Genomic DNA, 26820 nt, shown 5'->3' on the forward strand with positions numbered 1-26820 from the left:
AGTACTACTTATGTCCGTGCATTATGCAGGATTAGCAGCATCCAAGGGAGGGGATATGAGAAATGCAGGTATGTGATTAGTGCTACTTTGCCCGTGCATGATGCAGGATTAGCAGCATCACAGGGAGGGGATAGGGGTAGCATTAATAAAGGGAAGAAGTGTTAATAGTGTAATGCGGGCGTAAAGGGCTTGGCGGATGTGACGTCATGTGGGGAGGAGTCAGGGTCACGTGAGAGGGAGATAGTATAGCGGTGAGACAGGAAGAGATCGAGGAGTCGGGCGAGGGAAGAGTGGAGACCGCGTTGGGTGGTCGCCGTGCCCTCAGCCTGGTGGCTGAGGGGCTCGGTGACAGCGCCAGCCAGCGGGATGGAAGGGAGTTGGTTGGAGACTGGACGAGGGTGAGGCCAGGGAGGGCGAAAGCTGGGAGCAGCGACAGCAGCCGGAGAGGCTGCGTGTGGGAGACAGCAGCGAGGCTGCTAGGGGCTACAGCAGCCGGGGGCTGCAGAGCAAGAGGGCTACGGGAGCGACAGCAGCCGGAGGGGCTGCGTGTGGGAGACAGCAGCGAGGCTGCTAGGGGCTACAGCAGCCGGGGGCTGCAGAGCAAGAGGGCTACGGGAGCGACAGCAGCCGGAGGGGCTGCGTGTGGGGGAACAGCAGCAAGGCTGCTAAGGAGCTACGGGAGCGACGGAGACCAACAGCGGGGCTGTTGGCGGTGACGGGAGCGACAGCGAAGTCGGCACCGTGTGGAAGGAGCCAGATAAAGGACAGCCGTGTGGGAAACAGAAACGAACCCGAATAAAGGACACCAGACCAGATACTGTGGTCGAGTCCATTTATTACAATAGTATGTAGCAGCAGTAACTAAAACCACCACGTAAACAACTAAAGTATAAACTACATAGTATCATAATTATACTAAATATACTCTACAATAAGCTGAGTTACTAACAGTAAGTAATACATTACAATTCTACGTCGTAAAAAATATAATATGCTTCCATCTAAACTTTATTCTCTTACATCACACGAGTCTACACCGTACTATATACTGCCATAGACAAACCCAAACATTAAAATATATACTGTATTGCTATAAACCACCCTATACCTTATCCATTGTAATATTACACTATGTATTATTCTACCCACCCTAATGTATATTACACTGCTGTATATTCACTATACAATTACGATACTATATATTACTTTGTACATTGTATTAAGCATATACATTTTTAAACTATTTGTTATGATACACTGTACTGTTGACCGTCGTGTGAAAGATACTAAGAGGAAGCAACAAAATATGTCAATGCAGCGGAGCAAAGCATCCATTCTCTGCGGAGAATACAATGCCAGTGAGTGGAACGCGGTCTGAAAGTCACCGTAAACGTGAACACAATCAGTTAAGATCCGAAATGGTTTATTACGTCCTTCCAATGATTGCTAAGCCAGAATCCATCTTCTCGGTTGAAATTGTCTCTGTGTTTATATATGTGGATAGCCTCATGAACGAATCTCTCATGGTAGCCAGATGGCTCCGCCGCTGAAGCGCCCGCGCTTCCAGGTCTTCGCCGGCACCAGCAGAGAGGTGACGGATGACGCCAGCCTCAGGGTCAGAACCATCACACAGCAGAGTCGTAGACTCATCACACAGCAGAGACCCATAGACTCATCACACAGCAGAGACCCATAGACTCATCACATAGCAGAGACCCACAGACTCATCACACTGCAGAGAGCCATAGACTCATCACACAACAGAGACCCACAGACTCGCACACAGAGACCCACAGACTCGCACACACAGACACCCACAGACTCATCACACACAGAGACCCACAGACTCACACACAGAGACCCATCGACTCATCAAACAGCAGAGACCCACAGACTCATCACACAGACCCGCAGACTCATCACACACAGAGACCCACTGACTCATCACAAAGCAGAGACCCATAGACTCATCACACAGCAGAGAGCCATAGACTCATCACACAACAGAGACCCACAGACTCGCACACAGAGACCCACAGACTCGCACACACAGACACCCACAGACTCATCACACACAGAGACCCACAGACTCACACACAGAGACCCATAGACTCATCACACGGCAGAGACCCACAGCCTCATCACACAGCAGAGAGCCATAGACTCATCACACGGCAGAGACCCACAGACTCATCACACAGCAGAGAGCCACAGACTCATCACACAGCAGAGAGCCATAGACTCATCACACAGAGACCCACAGACTCATCACACAGCAGAGACCCATAGACTCATCACACACAGAGACCCACAGACTCATCACACACAGACTCACAGACTCATCACACAGCAGAGACCCACAGACGCGCACACAGCAGAGACCCATAGACTCACACACAGAGACCCATAGACTCACACAATAGAGACCCACAGACTCATCACACAGCAGAGACCCATAGACTCATCACACAACAGAGACCCACAGACTCGCACACAGAGACCCACAGACTCGCACACAGAGACCCACAGACTCGCACACACAGAGACCCACAGACTCATCACACACAGAGACCCATAGACTCACACAGCAGAGATCCACAGACTCACACACAGAGACCCATAGACTCATCACACGGCAGAGATCCACAGACTCATCACACAGCAGAGACACCCACAGACTCATCACACAGCAGAGACACCCACAGACTCATCACACACAGACACCCACAGACTCATCACACACAGACACCCACAGACTTACACAGCAGAGACCCACTGACTCATCACAAAGCAGAGACCCATAGACTCATCACACAGCAGAGAGCCATAGACTCATCACACAGCAGAGAGCCATAGACTCATCACAAAGCAGAGAGCCATAGACTCATCACACAGCAGAGAGCCATAGACTCATCACACAGCAGAGAGCCATAGACTCATCACACAGCAGAGACCCATAGACTCATAACACGGCAGAGACCCATAGACTCATCACACGGCAGAGACCCATAGACTCATCACACGGCAGAGACCCATAGACTCATCACACGGCAGAGAGCCACAGACTCATCACACGGCAGAGACCCACAGACTCATCACACGGCAGAGACCCATAGACTCATAACACGGCAGAGACCCATAGACTCATCACACAGCAGAGAGCCACAGACTCATCACACAGCAGAGAGCCATAGACTCATCACACAGAGACCCACAGACTCATCACACAGCAGAGACCCATAGACTCATCACACACAGAGACCCACAGACTCATCACACAGACTCACAGACTCATCACACACAGAGACCCACAGACTCATCACACACATAGACCCACAGACTCATCACACACAGACCCACAGACTCACACACACAGAGACCCATAGACTCACACACAGAGACCCATAGACTCACACAATAGAGACCCACAGACTCATCACACAGCAGAGACCCATAGACTCATCACACAACAGAGACCCACAGACTCGCACACAGAGATCCACAGACTTGCACACACAGAGACCCATAGACTCACACAGCAGAGATCCACAGACTCACACACAGAGACCCATAGACTCATCACACGGCAGAGATCCACAGACTCATCACACAGCAGACACCCACAGACTCATCACACACAGACACCCACAGACTCATCACACACAGACACCCACAGACTCATCACACACAGACACCCACAGACTTACACAGCAGAGACCCACTGACTCATCACAAAGCAGAGACCCATAGACTCATCACACAGCAGAGAGCCATAGACTCATCACACAGCAGAGAGCCATAGACTCATCACACAGCAGAGAGCCATAGACTCATCACACAGCAGAGAGCCATAGACTCATCACACAGCAGAGAGCCATAGACTCATCACACAGCAGAGAGCCATAGACTCATCACACAGCAGAGAGCCATAGACTCATCACACAGCAGAGAGCCATAGACTCATCACACAGCAGATACCCATAGACTCATCACACAGCAGAGAGCCACAGACTCATCACACAGCAGAGACCCATAGACTCATCACACGGCAGAGACCCGTAGACTCATCACACGGCAGAGACCCGTAGACCCATCACACGGCAGAGAGCCATAGACTCATCACACGGTAGAGACCCACAGACTCCTCACACGGCAGAGACCCATAGACTCATCACACAGCAGAGACCCACAGACTCATCACACAGCAGAGAGCCACAGACTCATCACACAGCAGAGAGCCATAGACTCATCACACAGAGACCCACAGACTCATCACACAGCAGAGACCCACAGACTCACACAGCAGAGACCCATAGACTCACACACAGAGACCCATAGACTCACACAATAGAGACCCACAGACTCATCACACACAGACACCCACAGACTCACACATCAGAGACCCACTGACTCATCACAAAGCAGAGACCCATAGACTCATCACACAGCAGAGAGCCACAGACTCATCACACAGCAGAGACCCATAGACTCATAACACAGCAGAGACCCATAGACTCATCACACGGCAGAGACCCATAGACTCATCACACGGCAGAGAGCCATAGACTCATCACACGGCAGAGACCCACAGACTCATCACACGGCAGAGACCCATAGACTCATCACACGGCAGAGACCCATAGACTCATCACACGGCAGAGACACATAGACTCATCACACAGCAGAGACCCACAGACTCATCACACAGCAGAGACCCACAGACTCATCACACAGGAGAGACCCACAGACTCATCACACAGCAGAGACCCATAGACTCATCACACAACAGAGACCCACAGACTCGCACACAGAGACCCACATACTCGCACACACAGAGACCCACAGACTCATCACACAGAGACCCATCGACTCATCAAACAGCAGAGACCCACAGACTCATCACACAGACCCGCAGACTCATCACACACAGAGACCCACAGACTCGCACACACAGAGACCCATAGACTCACACAGCAGAGATCCACAGACTCACACACATAGACCCATAGACTCATCACACGGCAGAGATCCACAGACTCATCACACACAGACACCCACAGACTCGTCACACACAGACACCCACAGACTCATCACACACAGACACCCACAGACTCACACAGCAGAGACCCACTGACTCATCACAAAGCAGAGACCCATAGACTCACACAGCAGAGAGCCATAGACTCATCACACAGCAGAGACCCATAGACTCATCACACAGCAGAGACCCATAGACTCATCACACGGCAGAGACCCACAGCCTCATCACACAGCAGAGAGCCATAGACTCATCACACGGCAGAGACCCACAGACTCATCACACAGCAGAGAGCCACAGACTCATCACACAGCAGAGAGCCATAGACTCATCACACAGAGACCCACAGACTCATCACACAGCAGAGACCCATAGACTCATCACACACAGAGACCCACAGACTCATCACACACAGACTCACAGACTCATCACACACAGAGACCCACAGACTCATCACACAGCAGAGACCCACAGACGCGCACACAGCAGAGACCCACAGACTCACACACACAGAGACCCATAGACTCACACAATAGAGACCCACAGACTCATCACACAGCAGAGACCCATAGACTCATCACACAACAGAGACCCATAGACTCACACAGCAGAGATCCACAGACTCACACACAGAGACCCATAGACTCATCACACGGCAGAGATCCACAGACTCATCACACAGCAGAGACACCCACTGACTCATCACAAAGCAGAGACCCATAGACTCATCACACAGCAGAGAGCCATAGACTCATCACACAGCAGAGAGCCATAGACTCATCACACAGCAGAGACCCACAGACTCATCACACAGCAGAGAGCCACAGACTCATCACACAGCAGAGACCCATAGACTCATAACACAGCAGAGACCCATAAACTCATCACACGGCAGAGACCCATAGACTCATCACACGGCAGAGACCCATAGACTCATCACACGGCAGAGAGCCATAGACTCATCACACGGCAGAGACCCACAGACTCATCACACGGCAGAGACCCACAGACTCATCACACGGCAGAGACCCATAGACTCATCACACGGCAGAGACCCATAGACTCATCACACAGCAGAGACCCACAGACTCATCACACAGCAGAGAGCCACAGATTCATCACACAGCAGAGAGCCATAGACTCATCACACAGAGACCCACAGACTCATCACACAGCAGAGTCCCACAGACTCATCACACAGCAGAGACCCACAGACTCACACAGCAGAGACCCATAGACTCACACACAGAGACCCATAGACTCACACAATAGAGACCCACAGACTCATCACACGGCAGAGACCCATAGACTCATCACACGGCAGAGACCCACAGACTCATCACACAGCAGAGAGCCACAGACTCATCACACAGCAGAGAGCCATAGACTCATCACACAGAGACCCACAGACTCATCACACACAGACTCACAGACTCATCACACACAGAGACCCACAAACTCATCACACACAGAGACCCACAGACTCATCACACACAGACCCACAGACTCACACACACAGAGACCCATAGACTCACACACAGAGACCCATAGACTCACACAATAGAGACCCACAGACTCATCACACAGCAGAGACCCATAGACTCATCACACAACAGAGACCCACAGACTCGCACACAGAGACCCACAGACTCGCACACACAGAGACCCATAGACTCACACAGCAGAGATCCACAGACTCACACACAGAGACCCATAGACTCATCACACGGCAGAGATCCACAGACTCATCACACAGCAGACACCCACAGACTCATCACACACAGACACCCACAGACTCATCACACACAGACACCCACAGACTCATCACACACAGACACCCACAGACTTACACAGCCGAGACCCACTGACTCATCACAAAGCAGAGACCCATAGACTCATCACACAACAGAGAGCCATAGACTCATCACACAGCAGAGAGCCATAGACTCATCACACAGCAGAGAGCCATAGACTCAGCACGCAGCAGAGAGCCATAGACTCATCACACAGCAGAGAGCCATAGACTCATCACACAGCAGAGACCCATAGACTCATCACACAGCAGAGAGCCGTAGACTCATCACACGGCAGAGACCCATAGACTCATCACACGGCAGAGAGCCATAGACTCATCACACGGCAGAGACCCACAGACTCCTCACACGGCAGAGACCCATAGACTCATCACACGGCAGAGACCCATAGACTCATCACACAGCAGAGACCCACAGACTCATCACACAGCAGAGAGCCACAGACTCATCACACAGCAGAGAGCCATAGACTCATCACACAGCAGAGACCCACAGACTCATCACACAGCAGAGACCCACAGACTCATCACACAGCAGAGACCCATAGACTCATAACACGGCAGAGACCCATAGACTCATCACACGGCAGAGACCCATAGACTCATCACACGTCAGAGAGCCATAGACTCATCACACGGCAGAGATCCACAGACTCATCACACAGCAGACACCCACAGACTCATCACACACAGACACCCACAGACTCATCACACACAGACACCCACAGACTCATCACACACAGACACCCACAGACTTACACAGCCGAGACCCACTGACTCATCACAAAGCAGAGACCCATAGACTCATCACACAACAGAGAGCCATAGACTCATCACACAGCAGAGAGCCATAGACTCATCACACAGCAGAGAGCCATAGACTCAGCACGCAGCAGAGAGCCATAGACTCATCACACAGCAGAGAGCCATAGACTCATCACACAGCAGAGACCCATAGACTCATCACACAGCAGAGAGCCGTAGACTCATCACACGGCAGAGACCCATAGACTCATCACACGGCAGAGAGCCATAGACTCATCACACGGCAGAGACCCACAGACTCCTCACACGGCAGAGACCCATAGACTCATCACACGGCAGAGACCCATAGACTCATCACACAGCAGAGACCCACAGACTCATCACACAGCAGAGAGCCACAGACTCATCACACAGCAGAGAGCCATAGACTCATCACACAGAGACCCACAGACTCATCACACAGCAGAGTCCCACAGACTCATCACACAGCAGAGACCCACAGACTCACACAGCAGAGACCCATAGACTCACACACAGACCCATAGACTCACACACAGAGACCCATAGACTCACACACAGACACCCACAGACTCACACATCAGAGACCCACTGACTCATCACAAAGCAGAGACCCATAGACTCATCACACAGCAGAGTGCCACAGACTCATCACACAGCAGAGACCCATAGACTCATAACACAGCAGAGACCCATAGACTCATCACACAGCAGAGAGCCATAGACTCATCACACGGCAGAGACCCATAGACTCATCACACGGCAGACACCCATAGACTCATCACACAGCAGAGAGCCATAGACTCATCACACGGCAGAGACCCACAGACTCATCACACGGCAGAGACCCATAGACTCACACTATGAGATCTCTTTTACCAGTGGCAAAATATAATAGTAGGTTTTTACCCTTTTAACTGGTACAAAACTGACACCTTTATTCAAGGCATCATGTTTGCAATGACCACAACACAAGTAGTCAAAAAAGCAAACAAAAAGAAGCAACTCTGATAAGGATGATAATATGCACTGTCCTTGAAGTTGATTGGCCCACACCCGAGACGGCTTTCTTTAGAGCCTAGTCCCCATTGGTGTAGGGCCAGATGACACCAGAAGGCGTACAACTCAAACACAGTGCAATATCAGAGTATTGAGAGCTCGGGGTAAGCATTTACACTATGAGATCTCTTTTACCAGTGGCAAAATATAATAGTATGTTTTTACCCTTTTAACTGGTACAAAACTGACACCTTTATTCAAGGCATCATGTTTGCAATGACCACAACACAAGTAGTCAAAAAAGCAAACAAAAAGAAGCAACTCTGATAAGGATGATAATATGCACTGTCCTTGAAGTTGATTGGCCCACACCCGAGACGGCTTTCTTTAGAGCCTAGTCCCCATTGGTGTAGGGCCAGATGACACCAGAAGGCGTACAACTCAAACACAGTGCAATATCAGAGTATTGAGAGCTCGTGCATATTATCATCCTTATCAGGGTTGCTTCTTTTTGTTTGCTTTTTTGACTACTTGTGTTGTGGTCATTGCAAACATGATGCCTTGAATAAAGGTGTCAGTTTTGTACCAGTTAAAAGGGTAACAACCTACTATAATACCCATAGACTCATCACACGGCAGAGACCCATAGACTCATCACACAGCAGAAAGCCACAGACTCATCACACAGCAGAGAGCCATAGACTCATCACACAGAGACCCACAGACTCATCACACAGCAGAGACCCACAGACTCATCACACAGCAGAGACCCACAGACTCATCACACAGCAGAGACCCATAGACTCATCACACAACAGAGACCCACAGACTCGCACACAGAGACCCACAGACTCGCACACACAGAGACCCATAGACTCACACAGCAGAGATCCACAGACTCACACACAGAGACCCATAGACTCATCACACGGCAGAGATCCACAGACTCATCACACAGCAGAGACAACCACAGACTCATCACACACAGACACCCACAGACTCGTCACACGCAGACACCCACAGACTCATCACACACAGACACCCACAGACTCACACAGCAGAGACCCACTGACTCATCACAAAGCAGAGACCCATAGACTCATCACACAGCAGAGAGCCATAGACTCATCACACAGCAGAGACCCATAGACTCATCACACAGCAGAGACCCATAGACTCATCACACAGCAGAGAGCCATAGACTCATCACACAGCAGAGAGCCATAGACTCATCACACAGCAGAGAGCCATAGACTCATCACACAGCAGAGAGCCATAGACTCATCACACAGCAGAGAGCCATAGACTCATCACACAGCAGAGAGCCATAGACTCATCACACAGCAGAGAGCCATAGACTCATACAATAGACCCATAGACTCATAACACAGCAGAGACCCATAGACTCATAACACAGCAGAGACCCATAGACTCATCACACAGCAGAGAGCCATAGACTCATCACACAACAGAGACCCATAGACTCATCACACGGCAGAGAGCCATAGACTCATCACACGGCAGAGACCCACAGCCTCATCACACGGCAGAGACCCATAGACTCATCACATGGCAGAGACCCATAGACTCATCACACAGCAGAGACCCACAGACTCATCACACAGCAGAGAGCCATAGACTCATCACACAGCAGAGACCCACAGACTCATCACACAGCAGAGACCCATAGACTCATCACACACAGAGACCCACAGACTCATCACACACAGACTCACAGACTCATCACACACAGAGACCCACAGACTCATCACACAGCAGAGACCCACAGACTCATCACACAGCAGAGACCCACAGACTCGCACACAGCAGAGACCCACAGACTCACACACACAGAGACCCATAGACTCACACACAGAAACCCATAGACTCACACAATAGAGATCCACAGACTCATCACACAGCAGAGACCCACAGACTCATCACACAGCAGAGACCCACAGACTCATCACACAGCAGAGACCCATAGACTCATAACACGGCAGAGACCCATAGACTCATCACACGGCAGAGACCCATAGACTCATCACACGTCAGAGAGCCATAGACTCATCACACGGCAGAGATCCACAGACTCATCACACAGCAGACACCCACAGACTCATCACACACAGACACCCACAGACTCATCACACACAGACACCCACAGACTCATCACACACAGACACCCACAGACTTACACAGCCGAGACCCACTGACTCATCACAAAGCAGAGACCCATAGACTCATCACACAACAGAGAGCCATAGACTCATCACACAGCAAAGAGCCATAGACTCATCACACAGCAGAGAGCCATAGACTCAGCACGCAGCAGAGAGCCATAGACTCATCACACAGCAGAGAGCCATAGACTCATCACACAGCAGAGACCCATAGACTCATCACACAGCAGAGAGCCGTAGACTCATCACACGGCAGAGACCCATAGACTCATCACACGGCAGAGAGCCATAGACTCATCACACGGCAGAGACCCACAGACTCCTCACACGGCAGAGACCCATAGACTCATCACACGGCAGAGACCCATAGACTCATCACACAGCAGAGACCCACAGACTCATCACACAGCAGAGAGCCACAGACTCATCACACAGCAGAGAGCCATAGACTCATCACACAGAGACCCACAGACTCATCACACAGCAGAGTCCCACAGACTCATCACACAGCAGAGACCCACAGACTCACACAGCAGAGACCCATAGACTCACACACAGACCCATAGACTCACACACAGAGACCCATAGACTCACACACAGACACCCACAGACTCACACATCAGAGACCCACTGACTCATCACAAAGCAGAGACCCATAGACTCATCACACAGCAGAGTGCCACAGACTCATCACACAGCAGAGACCCATAGACTCATAACACAGCAGAGACCCATAGACTCATCACACAGCAGAGAGCCATAGACTCATCACACGGCAGAGACCCATAGACTCATCACACGGCAGACACCCATAGACTCATCACACAGCAGAGAGCCATAGACTCATCACACGGCAGAGACCCACAGACTCATCACACGGCAGAGACCCATAGACTCACACTATGAGATCTCTTTTACCAGTGGCAAAATATAATAGTAGGTTTTTACCCTTTTAACTGGTACAAAACTGACACCTTTATTCAAGGCATCATGTTTGCAATGACCACAACACAAGTAGTCAAAAAAGCAAACAAAAAGAAGCAACTCTGATAAGGATGATAATATGCACTGTCCTTGAAGTTGATTGGCCCACACCCGAGACGGCTTTCTTTAGAGCCTAGTCCCCATTGGTGTAGGGCCAGATGACACCAGAAGGCGTACAACTCAAACACAGTGCAATATCAGAGTATTGAGAGCTCGGGGTAAGCATTTACACTATGAGATCTCTTTTACCAGTGGCAAAATATAATAGTATGTTTTTACCCTTTTAACTGGTACAAAACTGACACCTTTATTCAAGGCATCATGTTTGCAATGACCACAACACAAGTAGTCAAAAAAGCAAACAAAAAGAAGCAACTCTGATAAGGATGATAATATGCACTGTCCTTGAAGTTGATTGGCCCACACCCGAGACGGCTTTCTTTAGAGCCTAGTCCCCATTGGTGTAGGGCCAGATGACACCAGAAGGCGTACAACTCAAACACAGTGCAATATCAGAGTATTGAGAGCTCGTGCATATTATCATCCTTATCAGGGTTGCTTCTTTTTGTTTGCTTTTTTGACTACTTGTGTTGTGGTCATTGCAAACATGATGCCTTGAATAAAGGTGTCAGTTTTGTACCAGTTAAAAGGGTAACAACCTACTATAATACCCATAGACTCATCACACGGCAGAGACCCATAGACTCATCACACAGCAGAAAGCCACAGACTCATCACACAGCAGAGAGCCATAGACTCATCACACAGAGACCCACAGACTCATCACACAGCAGAGACCCACAGACTCATCACACAGCAGAGACCCACAGACTCATCACACAGCAGAGACCCATAGACTCATCACACAACAGAGACCCACAGACTCGCACACAGAGACCCACAGACTCGCACACACAGAGACCCATAGACTCACACAGCAGAGATCCACAGACTCACACACAGAGACCCATAGACTCATCACACGGCAGAGATCCACAGACTCATCACACAGCAGAGACACCCACAGACTCATCACACACAGACACCCACAGACTCGTCACACGCAGACACCCACAGACTCATCACACACAGACACCCACAGACTCACACAGCAGAGACCCACTGACTCATCACAAAGCAGAGACCCATAGACTCATCACACAGCAGAGAGCCATAGACTCATCACACAGCAGAGACCCATAGACTCATCACACAGCAGAGACCCATAGACTCATCACACAGCAGAGAGCCATAGACTCATCACACAGCAGAGAGCCATAGACTCATCACACAGCAGAGAGCCATAGACTCATCACACAGCAGAGAGCCATAGACTCATCACACAGCAGAGAGCCATAGACTCATCACACAGCAGAGAGCCATAGACTCATCACACAGCAGAGAGCCATAGACTCATACAATAGACCCATAGACTCATAACACAGCAGAGACCCATAGACTCATAACACAGCAGAGACCCATAGACTCATCACACAGCAGAGAGCCATAGACTCATCACACAACAGAGACCCATAGACTCATCACACGGCAGAGACCCATAGACTCATCACACGGCAGAGAGCCATAGACTCATCACACGGCAGAGACCCACAGCCTCATCACACGGCAGAGACCCATAGACTCATCACATGGCAGAGACCCATAGACTCATCACACAGCAGAGACCCACAGACTCATCACACAGCAGAGAGCCATAGACTCATCACACAGCAGAGACCCACAGACTCATCACACAGCAGAGACCCATAGACTCATCACACACAGAGACCCACAGACTCATCACACACAGACTCACAGACTCATCACACACAGAGACCCACAGACTCATCACACAGCAGAGACCCACAGACTCATCACACAGCAGAGACCCACAGACTCGCACACAGCAGAGACCCACAGACTCACACACACAGAGACCCATAGACTCACACACAGAAACCCATAGACTCACACAATAGAGATCCACAGACTCATCACACAGCAGAGACCCACAGACTCATCACACAGCAGAGACCCACAGACTCATCACACAGCAGAGACCCATAGACTCATAACACGGCAGAGACCCATAGACTCATCACACGGCAGAGACCCATAGACTCATCACACGTCAGAGAGCCATAGACTCATCACACGGCAGAGACCCACAGACTCATCACACGGCAGAGACCCACAGACTCATCACACGGCAGAGACCCATAGACTCATCACACAGCAGAGACCCACAGACTCATCACACAGCAGAGAGCCACAGACTCATCACACAGCAGAGAGCCATAGACTCATCACACAGAGACCCACAGACTCATCACACAGCAGAGTCCCACAGACTCATCACACAGCAGAGACCCACAGACTCATCACACACAGACACCCACAGACTCACACATCAGAGACCCACTGACTCATCACAAAGCAGAGACCCATAGACTCATCACACAGCAGAGAGCCATAGACTCATCACACAGCAGAGAGCCACAGACTCATCACACAGCAGAGACCCATAGACTCATCACACAGCAGAGAGCCATAGACTCATCACACGGCAGAGACCCATAGACTCATCACACGGCAGAGACCCATAGACTCATCACACAGCAGAGAGCCATAGACTCATCACACGGCAGAGACCCACAGACTCATCACACGGCAGAGACCCACAGACTCGTCACACGGCAGAGACCCATAGACTCATCACACAGCAGAGACCCACAGACTCATCACACACAGAGACCCACAGACTCATCACACAGCAGAGACCCACAGACTCGCACACAGCAGAGACCCACAGACTCACACACACAGACCCACAGACTCACACACAGAGACCCATAAACTCACACACAGAGACCCATAGACTCACACAATAGAGACCCACAGACTCATCACACAGCAGAGACCCATAGACTCATCACACAACAGAGACCCACAGACTCGCACACAGAGACCCATAGACTCACACAATAGAGACCCACAGACTCATCACACACAGACACCCACAGACTCATCACACAGCAGAGACCCATAGACTCATCACACGGCAGAGATCCACAGACTCATCACACACAGACACCCACAGACTCATCACACACAGACACCCACAGACTCACACAGCAGAGACCCACTGACTCATCACAAAGCAGAGACCCATAGACTCATCACACAGCAGAGACCCATAGATTCATCACACACAGAGACCCACAGACTCATCACACACAGACTCACAGACTCATCACACACAGAGACCCACAGACTCATCACACAGCAGAGACCCACAGACTCGCACACAGCAGAGACCCACAGACTCACACACACAGAGACCCATAGACTCACACAATAGAGACCCACAGACTCATCACACAGCAGAGACCCATAGACTCATCAAACAACAGAGACCCACAGACTCGCACACAGAGACCCATCGACTCATCAAACAGCAGAGACCCACAGACTCATCACACAGACCCGCAGACTCATCACACACAGAGACCCACAGACTCGCACACACAGAGACCCATAGACTCACACAGCAGAGATCCACAGACTCACACACAGAGACCCATAGACTCATCACACGGCAGAGATCCACAGACTCATCACACAGCAGAGACACCCACAGACTCATCACACACAGACACCCACAGACTCATCACAGAGACCCACAGACTCATCACAGAGACCCACAGACTCATCACAGAGACCCACAGACTCATCACAGAGACCGACAGACTCATCACAGAGACCCATAGACTCATCACATCGCAGAGACCCACAGACTCATCACAGAGACCCACAGACTCATCACATCACAGAGACCCACAGACTCATCACAGAGACCCACAGACTCATCACAGAGACCCACAGACTCATCACAGAGACCCACAGACTCATCACAGAGACCCACAGACTCATCACAGAGACCCACAGACTCATCACAGAGACCCACAGACTCATCACAGAGACCCACAGACTCATCACAGAGACCCACAGACTCATCACAGAGACCCACAGACTCATCACAGAGACCCACAGACTCATCACAGAGACCCACAGACTCATCACACAGCAGAGACCCACAGACTCATCACACAGCAGACCCACAGACTCATCACACAGCAGACCCACAGACTCATCACAGAGACCCATAGACTCATCACATCACAGAGACCCACAGACTCATCACAGAGACCAACAGACTCATCACAGAGACCCACAGACTCATCACAGAGACCCACAGCCTCATCACAGAGACCCAGAGACCCATCACAGAGACCCACAGACTCATCACACAGCAGAGACCCACAGACTCATCACAGAGACCCATAGACTCATCACAGAGACCCACAGACCCATCACAGAGACCCACAGACCCATCACACAGCAGAGACCCACAGACTCATCACAGAGACCCACAGACTCATCACAGAGACCCACAGCCTCATCACAGAGACCCACAGACCCATCACAGAGACCCACAGACTCATCACACGGCAGAGATCCACAGACTCATCACACAGCAGAGACACCCACAGACTCATCACACACAGACACCCACAGACTCGTCACACGCAGACACCCACAGACTCATCACACACAGACACCCACAGACTCACACAGCAGAGACCCACTGACTCATCACAAAGCAGAGACCCATAGACTCATCACACAGCAGAGAGCCACAGACTCATCACACAGCAGAGACCCATAGACTCATAACACAGCAGAGACCCATAGACTCATCACACAGCAGAGACCCACATACTCAGTCTGCTTTCTGTCTGCCTCCCCCCCCGCGTCTCATGCCGTGCAGGCCCTGTTGGTGGACCTTCACGAGGCTGTGTGCGACCGCCTGGAGGCAATGGAGGCTCGGATCCTGGCCCACGTCGAGGAAAAGTTGAGCCTCGTGCTGCTGGGCAGGTACGCTGGCGGTGGCGGTGTGGCCGGGGCACCCACCGTGTCGATGCAGGCCGGCTCACCCTGGGGCGTCATGCACTCGTCCATGAAAGTTCGCAGGTCGGCATTGGGTGCGGGAAGGTCGGAGAGAGACGTAGACTCATCACAGCAGAGACCCATAGACTCATCGCACAGCAGAGAGCCATAGACTCATCACACAGCAGAGACCCATATACTCATCACACAGCAGAGAGCCACAGACTCCCACAGAGACCCACAGACTCATCACAGAGACCCACAGACTCATCACAGAGACCCATAGACTCATCACATCGCAGAGACCCACAGACTCATCACAGAGACCCACAGACTCATAACATCACAGAGACCCACAGACTCATCACAGAGACCCACAGACTCATCACATCACAGAGACCCACAGACTCATCACATCACAGAGACCCACAGACTCATCACAGAGACCCACAGACTCATCACAAAGACCCACAGACTCATCACATCGACCCACAGACTCATCACAGAGACCCACAGACTCATCACAGAGACCCACAGACTCATCACAGAGACCCACAGACTCATCACAGAGACCCACAGACTCATCACAGAGACCCACAGACTCATCACAGAGACCCACAGACTCATCACAGAGACCCACAGACTCATCACAGAGACCCACAGACTCATCACAGAGACCCACAGACTCATCACACAGCAGAGACCCACAGACTCATCACACAGCAGACCCACAGACTCATCACACAGCAGACCCACAGACTCATCACACAGCAGACCCACAGACTCATCACAGAGACCCATAGACTCATCACATCACAGAGACCCACAGCCTCATCACAGAGACCCACAGACCCATCACAGAGACCCACAGACTCATCACACAGCAGAGACCCACAGACTCATCACAGAGACCCATAGACTCATCACAGAGACCCATAGACTCATCACAGAGACCCACAGACCCATCACAGAGACCCACAGACTCATCACACAGCAGAGACCCACAGCCTCATCACAGAGACCCACAGCCTCATCACAGAGACCCACAGACCCATCACAGAGACCCACAGACTCATCACACAGCAGAGACCCACAGACTCATCACAGAGACCCACAGTCTCGGTCTGATTTCTGCGTCCACCCCCCGCCCCTCCCCCCCACCTCCAGCGCTGTGCCGGGCCAGGGCCACTCACTCACTCACCCACCCACCCCACCCACCCACCCACCCACCCCACCCCACCCCACCCACCCACCCACTCACCCCACCCCACCCACCGACCCACCCACCCCACCCCACCCACCCACTCACACACTCACCCACTCACCCACCCACTCACCACCCCTCTCCTCCATCCACTCACCCACCCACCCACCCACTCCCGCATGGCACTTGGCTGGGCGACCAGTCAAATTTAAATCTTCGCGTGCGCTGCCCCATCGCCCCGGGGGCCCTCCTGCACATCACCGCCACTTGCCGCACGCCCAGGAAGATGGCACTCACCCTCCTGGACCACCTCTTCGATCGCGAGGTGCAGGCCACCAGCAACTTGTCGGGTCGCGGGCACCACGGCAAGAAGCAGCTGGACCCGCTCATGGTCGACGGCATCCGCTGTGAGTTGCGGTGGTGGTGGGTGGTGGTGGTGGGGTGGGGGGAGGGTGTGGTGGTGGGTGGTGGTGGTGGGGTGGGGGGAGGGTGTGGTGGTGGTGGGTGGTGGTGGGGTGGGGGGAGGGTGTGGTGGTGGTGGGTGGTGGTGGTGGTGGAGTGGGTGGAGGGTGTGGTGGTGGTGGGGTGTGAGTGGGGTGGGGTGGGTGGGTGCGTGGGTGGGGTGGTGGTGGTGATGGTGCGGTGGTGGTGGCTGGTGTGTAGGGGGGAGGGGGTGGACGGGTAGGGAGTGAGTGGGGTGGGTGGAGTGGGTTGTGGGGGGTGTTAGTGGGAGTGTCCCATTGAATACTCACAAATTGTAACCTCCCTCCCTCCATCCTCCACCACCACCACCACCTGCACCACCACCACCACGACGACCACAACAACCACCACCTACACCACCACCACCTGCACCACCTGCACCACCACCACAACAACCACCACCACCACCATGCCGACCGTGACGCAGGCCACTTAATCTACAAGTTCGGCATCACTGAGGGCGACTGGTGCCGCATAAAACTTGCCATAGATACAAAATGCCGCTCCGCCTGGCGTCGCAAGCAGCTCGGCAAGAGCTGCACAGTTAAGGGCCGCAGGGGCACCGGCGGCACTCGCGGCACCAGCGGCACCGGCGGCACCGGCGGCACTCGCGGCACCAGCGGCACCGGCGGCATTCGCGGGACCGGCGGCACCAGCGGCACTCGCGGCACCGGCGGGACCGGCGGCACCAGCGGCACCGGCGGGACCGGCGGCACCGGCGGCACCGGCGGGACCAGCAGCACCAGCGGGACCAGCGGCACCAGCGGGACCAGCGGCACCGGCGTAGCGGGAGTCGCTGCTAAACACGGCGGCGGCACCAGCGGCACCGGCGGGACCGGCGGCACCGGCGGCACCGGCGGGACCAGCAGCACCAGCGGGACCAGCGGCACCAGCGGGACCAGCGGCACCAGCGGCACCAGCGGCACCGGCGTAGCGGGAGTCGCTGCTAAACACGGCGGCGGTGATGGGGGAGGTGAGGGTGGTGGTGTGTGGTGGTGATGAGGGTGGTGAGGGTGTTGGTGGTGGTGTGTGGTGATGCTGGTGAGGGTGGTGATGGTGGTGATGCTGATGCTGCTGATGTGTGGTGATGGCGGTGATGGTGGTTATGGCGATGGGGGTGGTGGTGATGGCGGTGATGGTGGTGATGGCGGTGATGATGATGATGATGGCGGTGATGGTGGTGATGGTGGTGATGGCGGTGATGGTGGTGATGGTGATGGCGGTGATGATGATGGTGGTGATGGCGGTGATGGCGGTGGTGATGGCGGTGATTGTGCTGATGGTGGTGATGTTGGTGGTGGCGGTGATGATGGTGGTGATGGCGGTGATGGCGGTCATGGCGGTGATGGTGGTGATGGCGGTAATGATGATGATGGTGGTGATGGCGGTGGTGATGGCGGTGCTGACGGTGATGGTGGTGATGGCGGTGCTGACGGTGATGGTGGTGATGGCGGTGGTGATAATGATGGTGGTGGTGATGATGGTGGTGATGATGGTGATGATGGTGGTGATGGTGGTGACCTCCTTCCACCTCCAGGCGTCTGCAGGGAGGAGACGACGCAGCTGCACAGCTACACGCTGGCCAGCGGGCAGATCATACCCACGGTGAGTGGGTGAGTGGGTGGGTGAGGGGGTGAGTGGGTGGGTGAATGGGTGAGGGAGTGAGTGGGTGGGTGGGTGAGTGGGGTGGATGGGTGAGTGGGTGAGTGTGTGGTTGATTCCGTGGGTGGGTGGATGGGTGAGTGGGTGAGTGGGTGGGTGAGTGAGTGGGTGGGTGGGGTGAGTGAGTGGGTGGGGTGAGTGAGTGGGTGGGGTGAGTGAGTGGGGTGAGTGAGTGGGTGAGTGGGGTGGTTGAGTGAGTGGGGTGGGTGAGTCAGTGGGTGATTGAGTGAGTGGGGTGGGTGAGTGAGTGGGGTGGATGAGTGGGTGGGGTGAGTGAGTGGGGTGGGTGAGTGGGTGGGTGAGTGAGTGAGTGGTGTGGTTGAGTGGGTGGGCGAGTTGGTGGGTGAGTTGGTGATTGAGTGGGTGGGGTGGGTGAGTGAGTCGTTCACCTCACCGTACCATCTGCACTGTACCATCTGCACCGTACCATCTGCACTGTACCATCTGTACCATGCCGTCTGGACCGTACCTCTCCCCCCCCCCCCCGCGGCAGCTGATTGCGGAGACAGCCGGTGACGCGAGCGGCGCTGCCGGTGACGCCACCACCACCACCGCCCTGCCGGCCAGCTCCATCCAGGGGCAGTACATGCAGCTGGCGCCCGCTGGCGGCGGCAGTGACGGTGACGACGGCCGAGACGGAGGGCACGATGGAGTAGTCGTGGCCACGGTGAGTGACCAGGGAGGAGATCGCAACCACAACCCCCCCTCCCCCCCTTCCTACTTATACACTCACACAGCCACTCACTCACTCAGCCACTCACTCAGCCACCCACTCACACACTCACTCACTCAGCCACTCACTCAGCCATCCACTCACTCACACAGCCACTCACTCACCCACTCACTCACACAGCCACTCACTCACCCACTCACTCACACAGCCACTCACTCACTCATCCACTCACCCACCCACTCACTCAATCACTCACTCACACAGCCACTCACTCACTCACCCACTCACTCAGCCACTCACTCACTCACACAGCCACTCACTCACTCATCCACACACCCACTCAGCCACTCACCCACTCACTCATTCACTCAATCACTCACTCACACAGCCACTCACTCACTCAGCTACTCACTCAATCACCCACTCACTCAGCCACTCACACAGTCACTCACTCACTCAGCCCCTCACTCAGCCACTCACTCACTCACACAGCCACACACTCACACACTCACTCATACACTCAACCACTCAGCCACTCACCCACTCATACACTCACTCAATCACCCACTCACTCAGCCACTCACATAGCCACACAGCCACTCACTCACACACTCAACCACTCACCCACTCAGCCACTCACTCAGCCACTCACTCACTCACTCACCCACCCAATCACTCAGCCACTCACTCACTCAGCCACTCAACCACTCACTCAGCCATTCAGCCACTCACTCAGCCACCCACTCAGCCACTCACTCACTCACTCAGCCACCCACCCACTCACTCACACAGCTGCTGGTGTTGGCCTTGAGCAGGAATCAAACTCGGGCAATGGCCGGGCTCATAGCCCAGCGCTCCGCTAACCGCTGTTACACCCACCGCTCCCCACAACAAACAACAACAAATAACAAGAACAACAAACAACAACAAACAACAACAAAAACAAACGCCTTTCTCCGCAAAGTGGCGGTGACGTCACTGCAGTGCTTGTGCCAGGCTAGGTGCACGTTATAAGGTCACGTGAAGTGTCAAGAACACGCACACTCACTCTCGAACCCACTAACTTCACCCCCACCCCCACCACCACCCCTTCCACCACCCCCACCACCACCACCACCACCACCACCCCCACAATCAATCCCCAACCCCACCACCCCCACCACCACCACCACCCCCACAATCAATCCCCAACCCCACCACCCCCACCACCACCCCCCACCCCCACCACCACCACCACCAGCAGCACCACCAGCATCTGCAGCAGCACCAGCAGCTGGGCCTGGTGGAGGCGGACCAGATTCACATCCACCAAGGCACCCCCGCCACCACCCCCGCCACCACCCCCGCCACCACCCCCCGCCACCACCCCCGCCACCACCCCCGCCACCACCACCACCCCACCACCCCCACCACCGCCCCACCACCCCCCCCACCACCCCCCACCACAACACACCCACCAACCCCCCCACCCCCACCACCCCCCCCACCCCCACCACCACAAATACCACCACCACCACCACCCCCTCACCACCACCACCTCCCCCCACCACCACCAGCAGCACCACCATCACCATCCCCCTACCCCCCCCACCACCACCACCACCACCCCCACAATCAATCCCCCACCCCACCACCACCACCACCACCACCCCCCCCCCCCCACAGGCCGTGATGGAAGCTGCTGGGAGAGAGTTCCAGGCAGTGCTGCACCACCCCCACCACCAGCAGCACCACCAACACCACCAGCAGCACCAGCATCTGCAGCTGGGCCTGGTGGAGGCGGACCAGATTCACATCCACCAGGGCACCGCCACCACCTTGACCAACGTGGTTGACGTGCAGCCCCCCCCCACCTCATCATCGTCATCCTCATCACCGCCGCCACCACCATCATCACCGCCATCATCATCATCACCATCAGCACCGCCATCATCATAACCGCTGCCATCATCACCGCTGCCATCATCACCGCTCCCATAATCACCACCGCCATCACCATCATCATCATCACTGCTGCCATCATCACTGCTGCCATCATCATCATCATCACCGCTGCCATCATCATCATCACCGCTGCCATCATCATCGCCACCACCATCATCACCGCCACCATCACCATCACCGCCACCATCACCGCCACCATCACCGCCACCATCACCGCCACCATCACCATCACTACCACCACCATCACTGCCATCACTGCCACCACCACCATCACTGCCATCACTGCCATCACTGCCACCACCATCACCGCCACCACCATCACCGCCACCACCGCCACCACCGCCACCACCTTGACCAACGTGGTTGACGTGCAGCCCCCCCCCACCTCATCATCGTCATCATCGCCACCACCACCATCATCACCGCCACCATCACTGCCACCATCACTGCCACCATCACCGCCACCATCACCGCCACCACCGCCACCACCGCCACCACCGCCACCACCTTGACCAACGTGGTTGACGTGCAGCCCCCCCCCCACCTCATCATCGTCATCATCGCCACCACCACCATCATCACCGCCACCATCACCGCCACCATCACCGCCACCACCGCCACCACCGCCACCACCTTGACCAACGTGGTTGACGTGCAACCCCCCCCCCCCATCTCATCATCGCCGCCACCACCATCATCACCATCACCACCACCGCAAGTGCAAGGAGGGGGAGGCGCTGTGAGGATTCCCAATTAAAGCAAAATCTGCACAAGCCGCTAAAGTCGCTCTGCGTCGTCGTTGTTGACGCTGTTGTTGTTGACGTTGTTGTTGTTGACGCTGTTGTTGTTGACGCTGTTGTTGTTGACGTTGTTGTTGTTGACGCTGTTGTTGTTGACGCTGTTGTTGTTGACGCTGTTGTTGTTGACGTTGTTGTTGACGTTGTTGTTGACGTTGTTGTTGTTGACGTTGTTGTTGACGTTGTTGTTGTTGACGTTGTTGTTGTCGTCTGAACCGTCGCCTCTGAGATGGGGCGAGGAGGGGGGGAGGGGTGGGGGGAGGAGGACGAGGGGGGGTAGGGGGAGGGGGGTGGGAAGGAAGAGGAGTAGGGAGAGGGGTGGGGGGGTGAGAAGGGGGGAGGGGTGGGGGGGAAGAGGAGGGGTGGGGGGGAGGGGTGGGAAGGAGGAGGAGGGGGTGGTAGGGAGGGAGGATGCTCATTCCACGTTCCTATGGCGGGGACGGCTCTCCCCCCCGCGGTGGCAGTAAGCAAGTGTCCAGACCTCGCGAGGTGCTGCCCTGAGCAGAATCTTTATTCGCATCGTCTCACACACACACAGTGCACACACACACACACAGTGCACACACACACACAGTGCACACACACACACACAGTGCACACACACACACACAGTGCACACACACACAACACAGTGCACACACACAGTGCACACACACACAGTGCACACACACACAGTGCACACACACACAGTGCACACACACAGTGCACACACACAGTGCACACACACACACAGTGCACACACACACACACAGTGCACACACACAGTGCACACACACACACAGTGCACACACACACACAGTGCACACACACACAGTGCACACACACACAGTGCACACACACCTCCAAATCACGTTTTTGCCCTCCAAATCACGTTTTTGCCCTCCAAATCACGTTTTTGCCTCCAAATCACGTTTTTGCCTCCAAATCACGTTTTTGCCTCCAAATCACGTTTTTGCCTCCAAATCACGTTTTTGCCTCCAAATCACGTTTTTGCCTCCAAATCACGTTTTTGCCTCCAAATCACGTTTTTGCCTCCAAATCACGTTTTTGCCTCCAAATCACGTTTTTGCCTCCAAATCACGTTTTTGCCTCCAAATCACGTTTTTGCCTCCAAATCACGTTTTTGCCCTCCAAATCACGTTTTTGCCTCCAAATCACGTTTTTGCCTCCAAATCACGTTTTTGCCTCCAAATCACGTTTTTGCCCTCCAAATCACGTTTTTGCCTCCAAATCACGTTTTTGCCTCCAAATCACGTTTTTGCCTCCAAATCACGTTTTTGCCTCCAAATCACGTTTTTGCCCTCCAAATCACGTTTTTGCCTCCAAATCACGTTTTTGCCCTCCAAATCACGTTTTTGCCTCCAAATCACGTTTTTGCCTCCAAATCACGTTTTTGCCTGCAAATCACGTTTTTGCCTCCAAATCACGTTTTTGCCTCCAAATCACGTTTTTGCCCTCCAAATCACGTTTTTGCCCTCCAAATCACGTTTTTGCCTCCAAATCACGTTTTTGCCTCCAAATCACGTTTTTGCCTCCAAATCACGTTTTTGCCCTCAAAATCACGTTTTTGCCTCCAAATCACGTTTTTGCCTCCAAATCACGTTTTTGCCCTCCAAATCACGTTTTTGCCCTCCAAATCACGTTTTTGCCTCCAAATCACATTTTTGCCTCCAAATCACGTTTTTGCCCTCCAAATCACGTTTTTGCCTCCAAATCATGTTTTTGCCTCCAAATCACGTTTTTGCCTCCAAATCACGTTTTTCCTCCAAATCACGTTTTTGCCTCCAAATCACGTTTTTGCTTCCAAATCACGTTTTTGCCCTCAAAATCACGTTTTTGCCTCCAAATCACGTTTTTGCCTCCAAATCACGTTTTTTGCCCTCCAAATCACGTTTTTGCCCTCCAAATCACGTTTTTGCCTCCAAATCACATTTTTGCCTCCAAATCACGTTTTTGCCTCCAAATCACGTTTTTGCCCTCCAAATCACGTTTTTGCCTCCAAATCACGTTTTTGCCCTCCAAATCACGTTTTTGCCTCCAAATCACGTTTTTGCCTGCAAATCACGTTTTTGCCTCCAAATCACGTTTTTGCCTCCAAATCACGTTTTTGCCTCCAAATCACGTTTTTGCCTCCAAATCACGTTTTTGCCCTCCAAATCACGTTTTTGCCTCCAAATCACGTTTTTGCCTCCAAATCACGTTTTTGCCCTCCAAATCACGTTTTTACCTCCAAATCACGTTTTTGCCCTCCAAATCACGTTTTTGCCCTCCAAATCACGTTTTTGCCCTCCAAATCACGTTTTTGCCCTCCAAATCACGTTTTTGCCTCCAAATCACGTTTTTGCCTCCAAATCACGTTTTTGCCTCCAAATCACGTTTTTGCCTCCAAATCACGTTTTTGCCTCCAAATCACGTTTTTGCCCTCCAAATCACGTTTTTGCCTCCAAATCACGTTTTTGCCTCCAAATCACGTTTTTGCCTCCAAATCACGTTTTTGCCCTCCAAATCACGTTTTTGCCTCCAAATCACGTTTTTGCCTCCAAATCACGTTTTTGCCCTCCAAATCACGTTTTTGCCTCCAAATCACGTTTTTGCCCTCCAAATCACGTTTTTGCCTCCAAATCATGTTTTTGCCCTCCAAATCACGTTTTTGCCTCCAAATCACGTTTTTGCCCTCCAAATCACGTTTTTGCCTCCAAATCACGTTTTTGCCTCCAAATCACGTTTTTGCCTCCAAATCACGTTTTTGCCCTCCAAATCACGTTTTTGCCTCCAAATCACGTTTTTGCCTCCAAATCACGTTTTTGCCTCCAAATCACGTTTTTGCCTCCAAATCACGTTTTTGCCTCCAAATCACGTTTTTGCCTCCAAATCACGTTTTTGCCCTCCAAATCACGTTTTTGCCTCCAAATCACGTTTTTGCCCTCCAAATCACGTTTTTGCCTCCAAATCATGTTTTTGCCCTCCAAATCACGTTTTTGCCTCCAAAATCACGTTTTTGCCTCCAAATCACGTTTTTGCCTCCAAATCACGTTTTTGCCCTCCAAATCACGTTTTTGCCTCCAAATCACGTTTTTGCCCTCCAAATCACGTTTTGCCTCCAAATCATGTTTTTGCCCTCCAAATCACGTTTTTGCCTCCAAATCACGTTTTTGCCCTCCAAATCACGTTTTTGCCTCCAAATCACGTTTTTGCCTCCAAATCACGTTTTTGCCTCCAAATCACGTTTTTGCCCTCCAAATCACGTTTTTGCCTCCAAATCACGTTTTTGCCTCCAAATCACGTTTTTGCCCCCAAATCACGTTTT

At 53.0% G+C, this 26820-nt stretch overlaps 1 protein-coding gene across 1 annotated transcript; it reads left to right on the plus strand.

Moving 5' to 3' along the window:
- Positions 1–1534: 1534 nt before the first annotated feature.
- LOC144952839 (uncharacterized) lies at positions 1535–24014 on the plus strand. The gene is made up of 8 exons (XM_078883308.1): positions 1535–1615; positions 16632–16826; positions 18157–18361; positions 18865–19410; positions 19975–20042; positions 20593–20766; positions 22013–22117; positions 23982–24014. The coding sequence occupies exons 1-8, from the start codon at positions 1535–1537 to the stop codon at positions 24012–24014; spliced, it is 1407 nt and encodes a 468-aa protein (XP_078739434.1).
- Positions 24015–26820: the final 2806 nt, after the last annotated feature.

The sequence above is a fragment of the Lampetra fluviatilis genome, chromosome 70 (assembly GCF_964198595.1).
Source record: "Lampetra fluviatilis chromosome 70, kcLamFluv1.1, whole genome shotgun sequence".
NCBI classification, from domain to species: Eukaryota; Metazoa; Chordata; class Hyperoartia; order Petromyzontiformes; family Petromyzontidae; genus Lampetra; species Lampetra fluviatilis.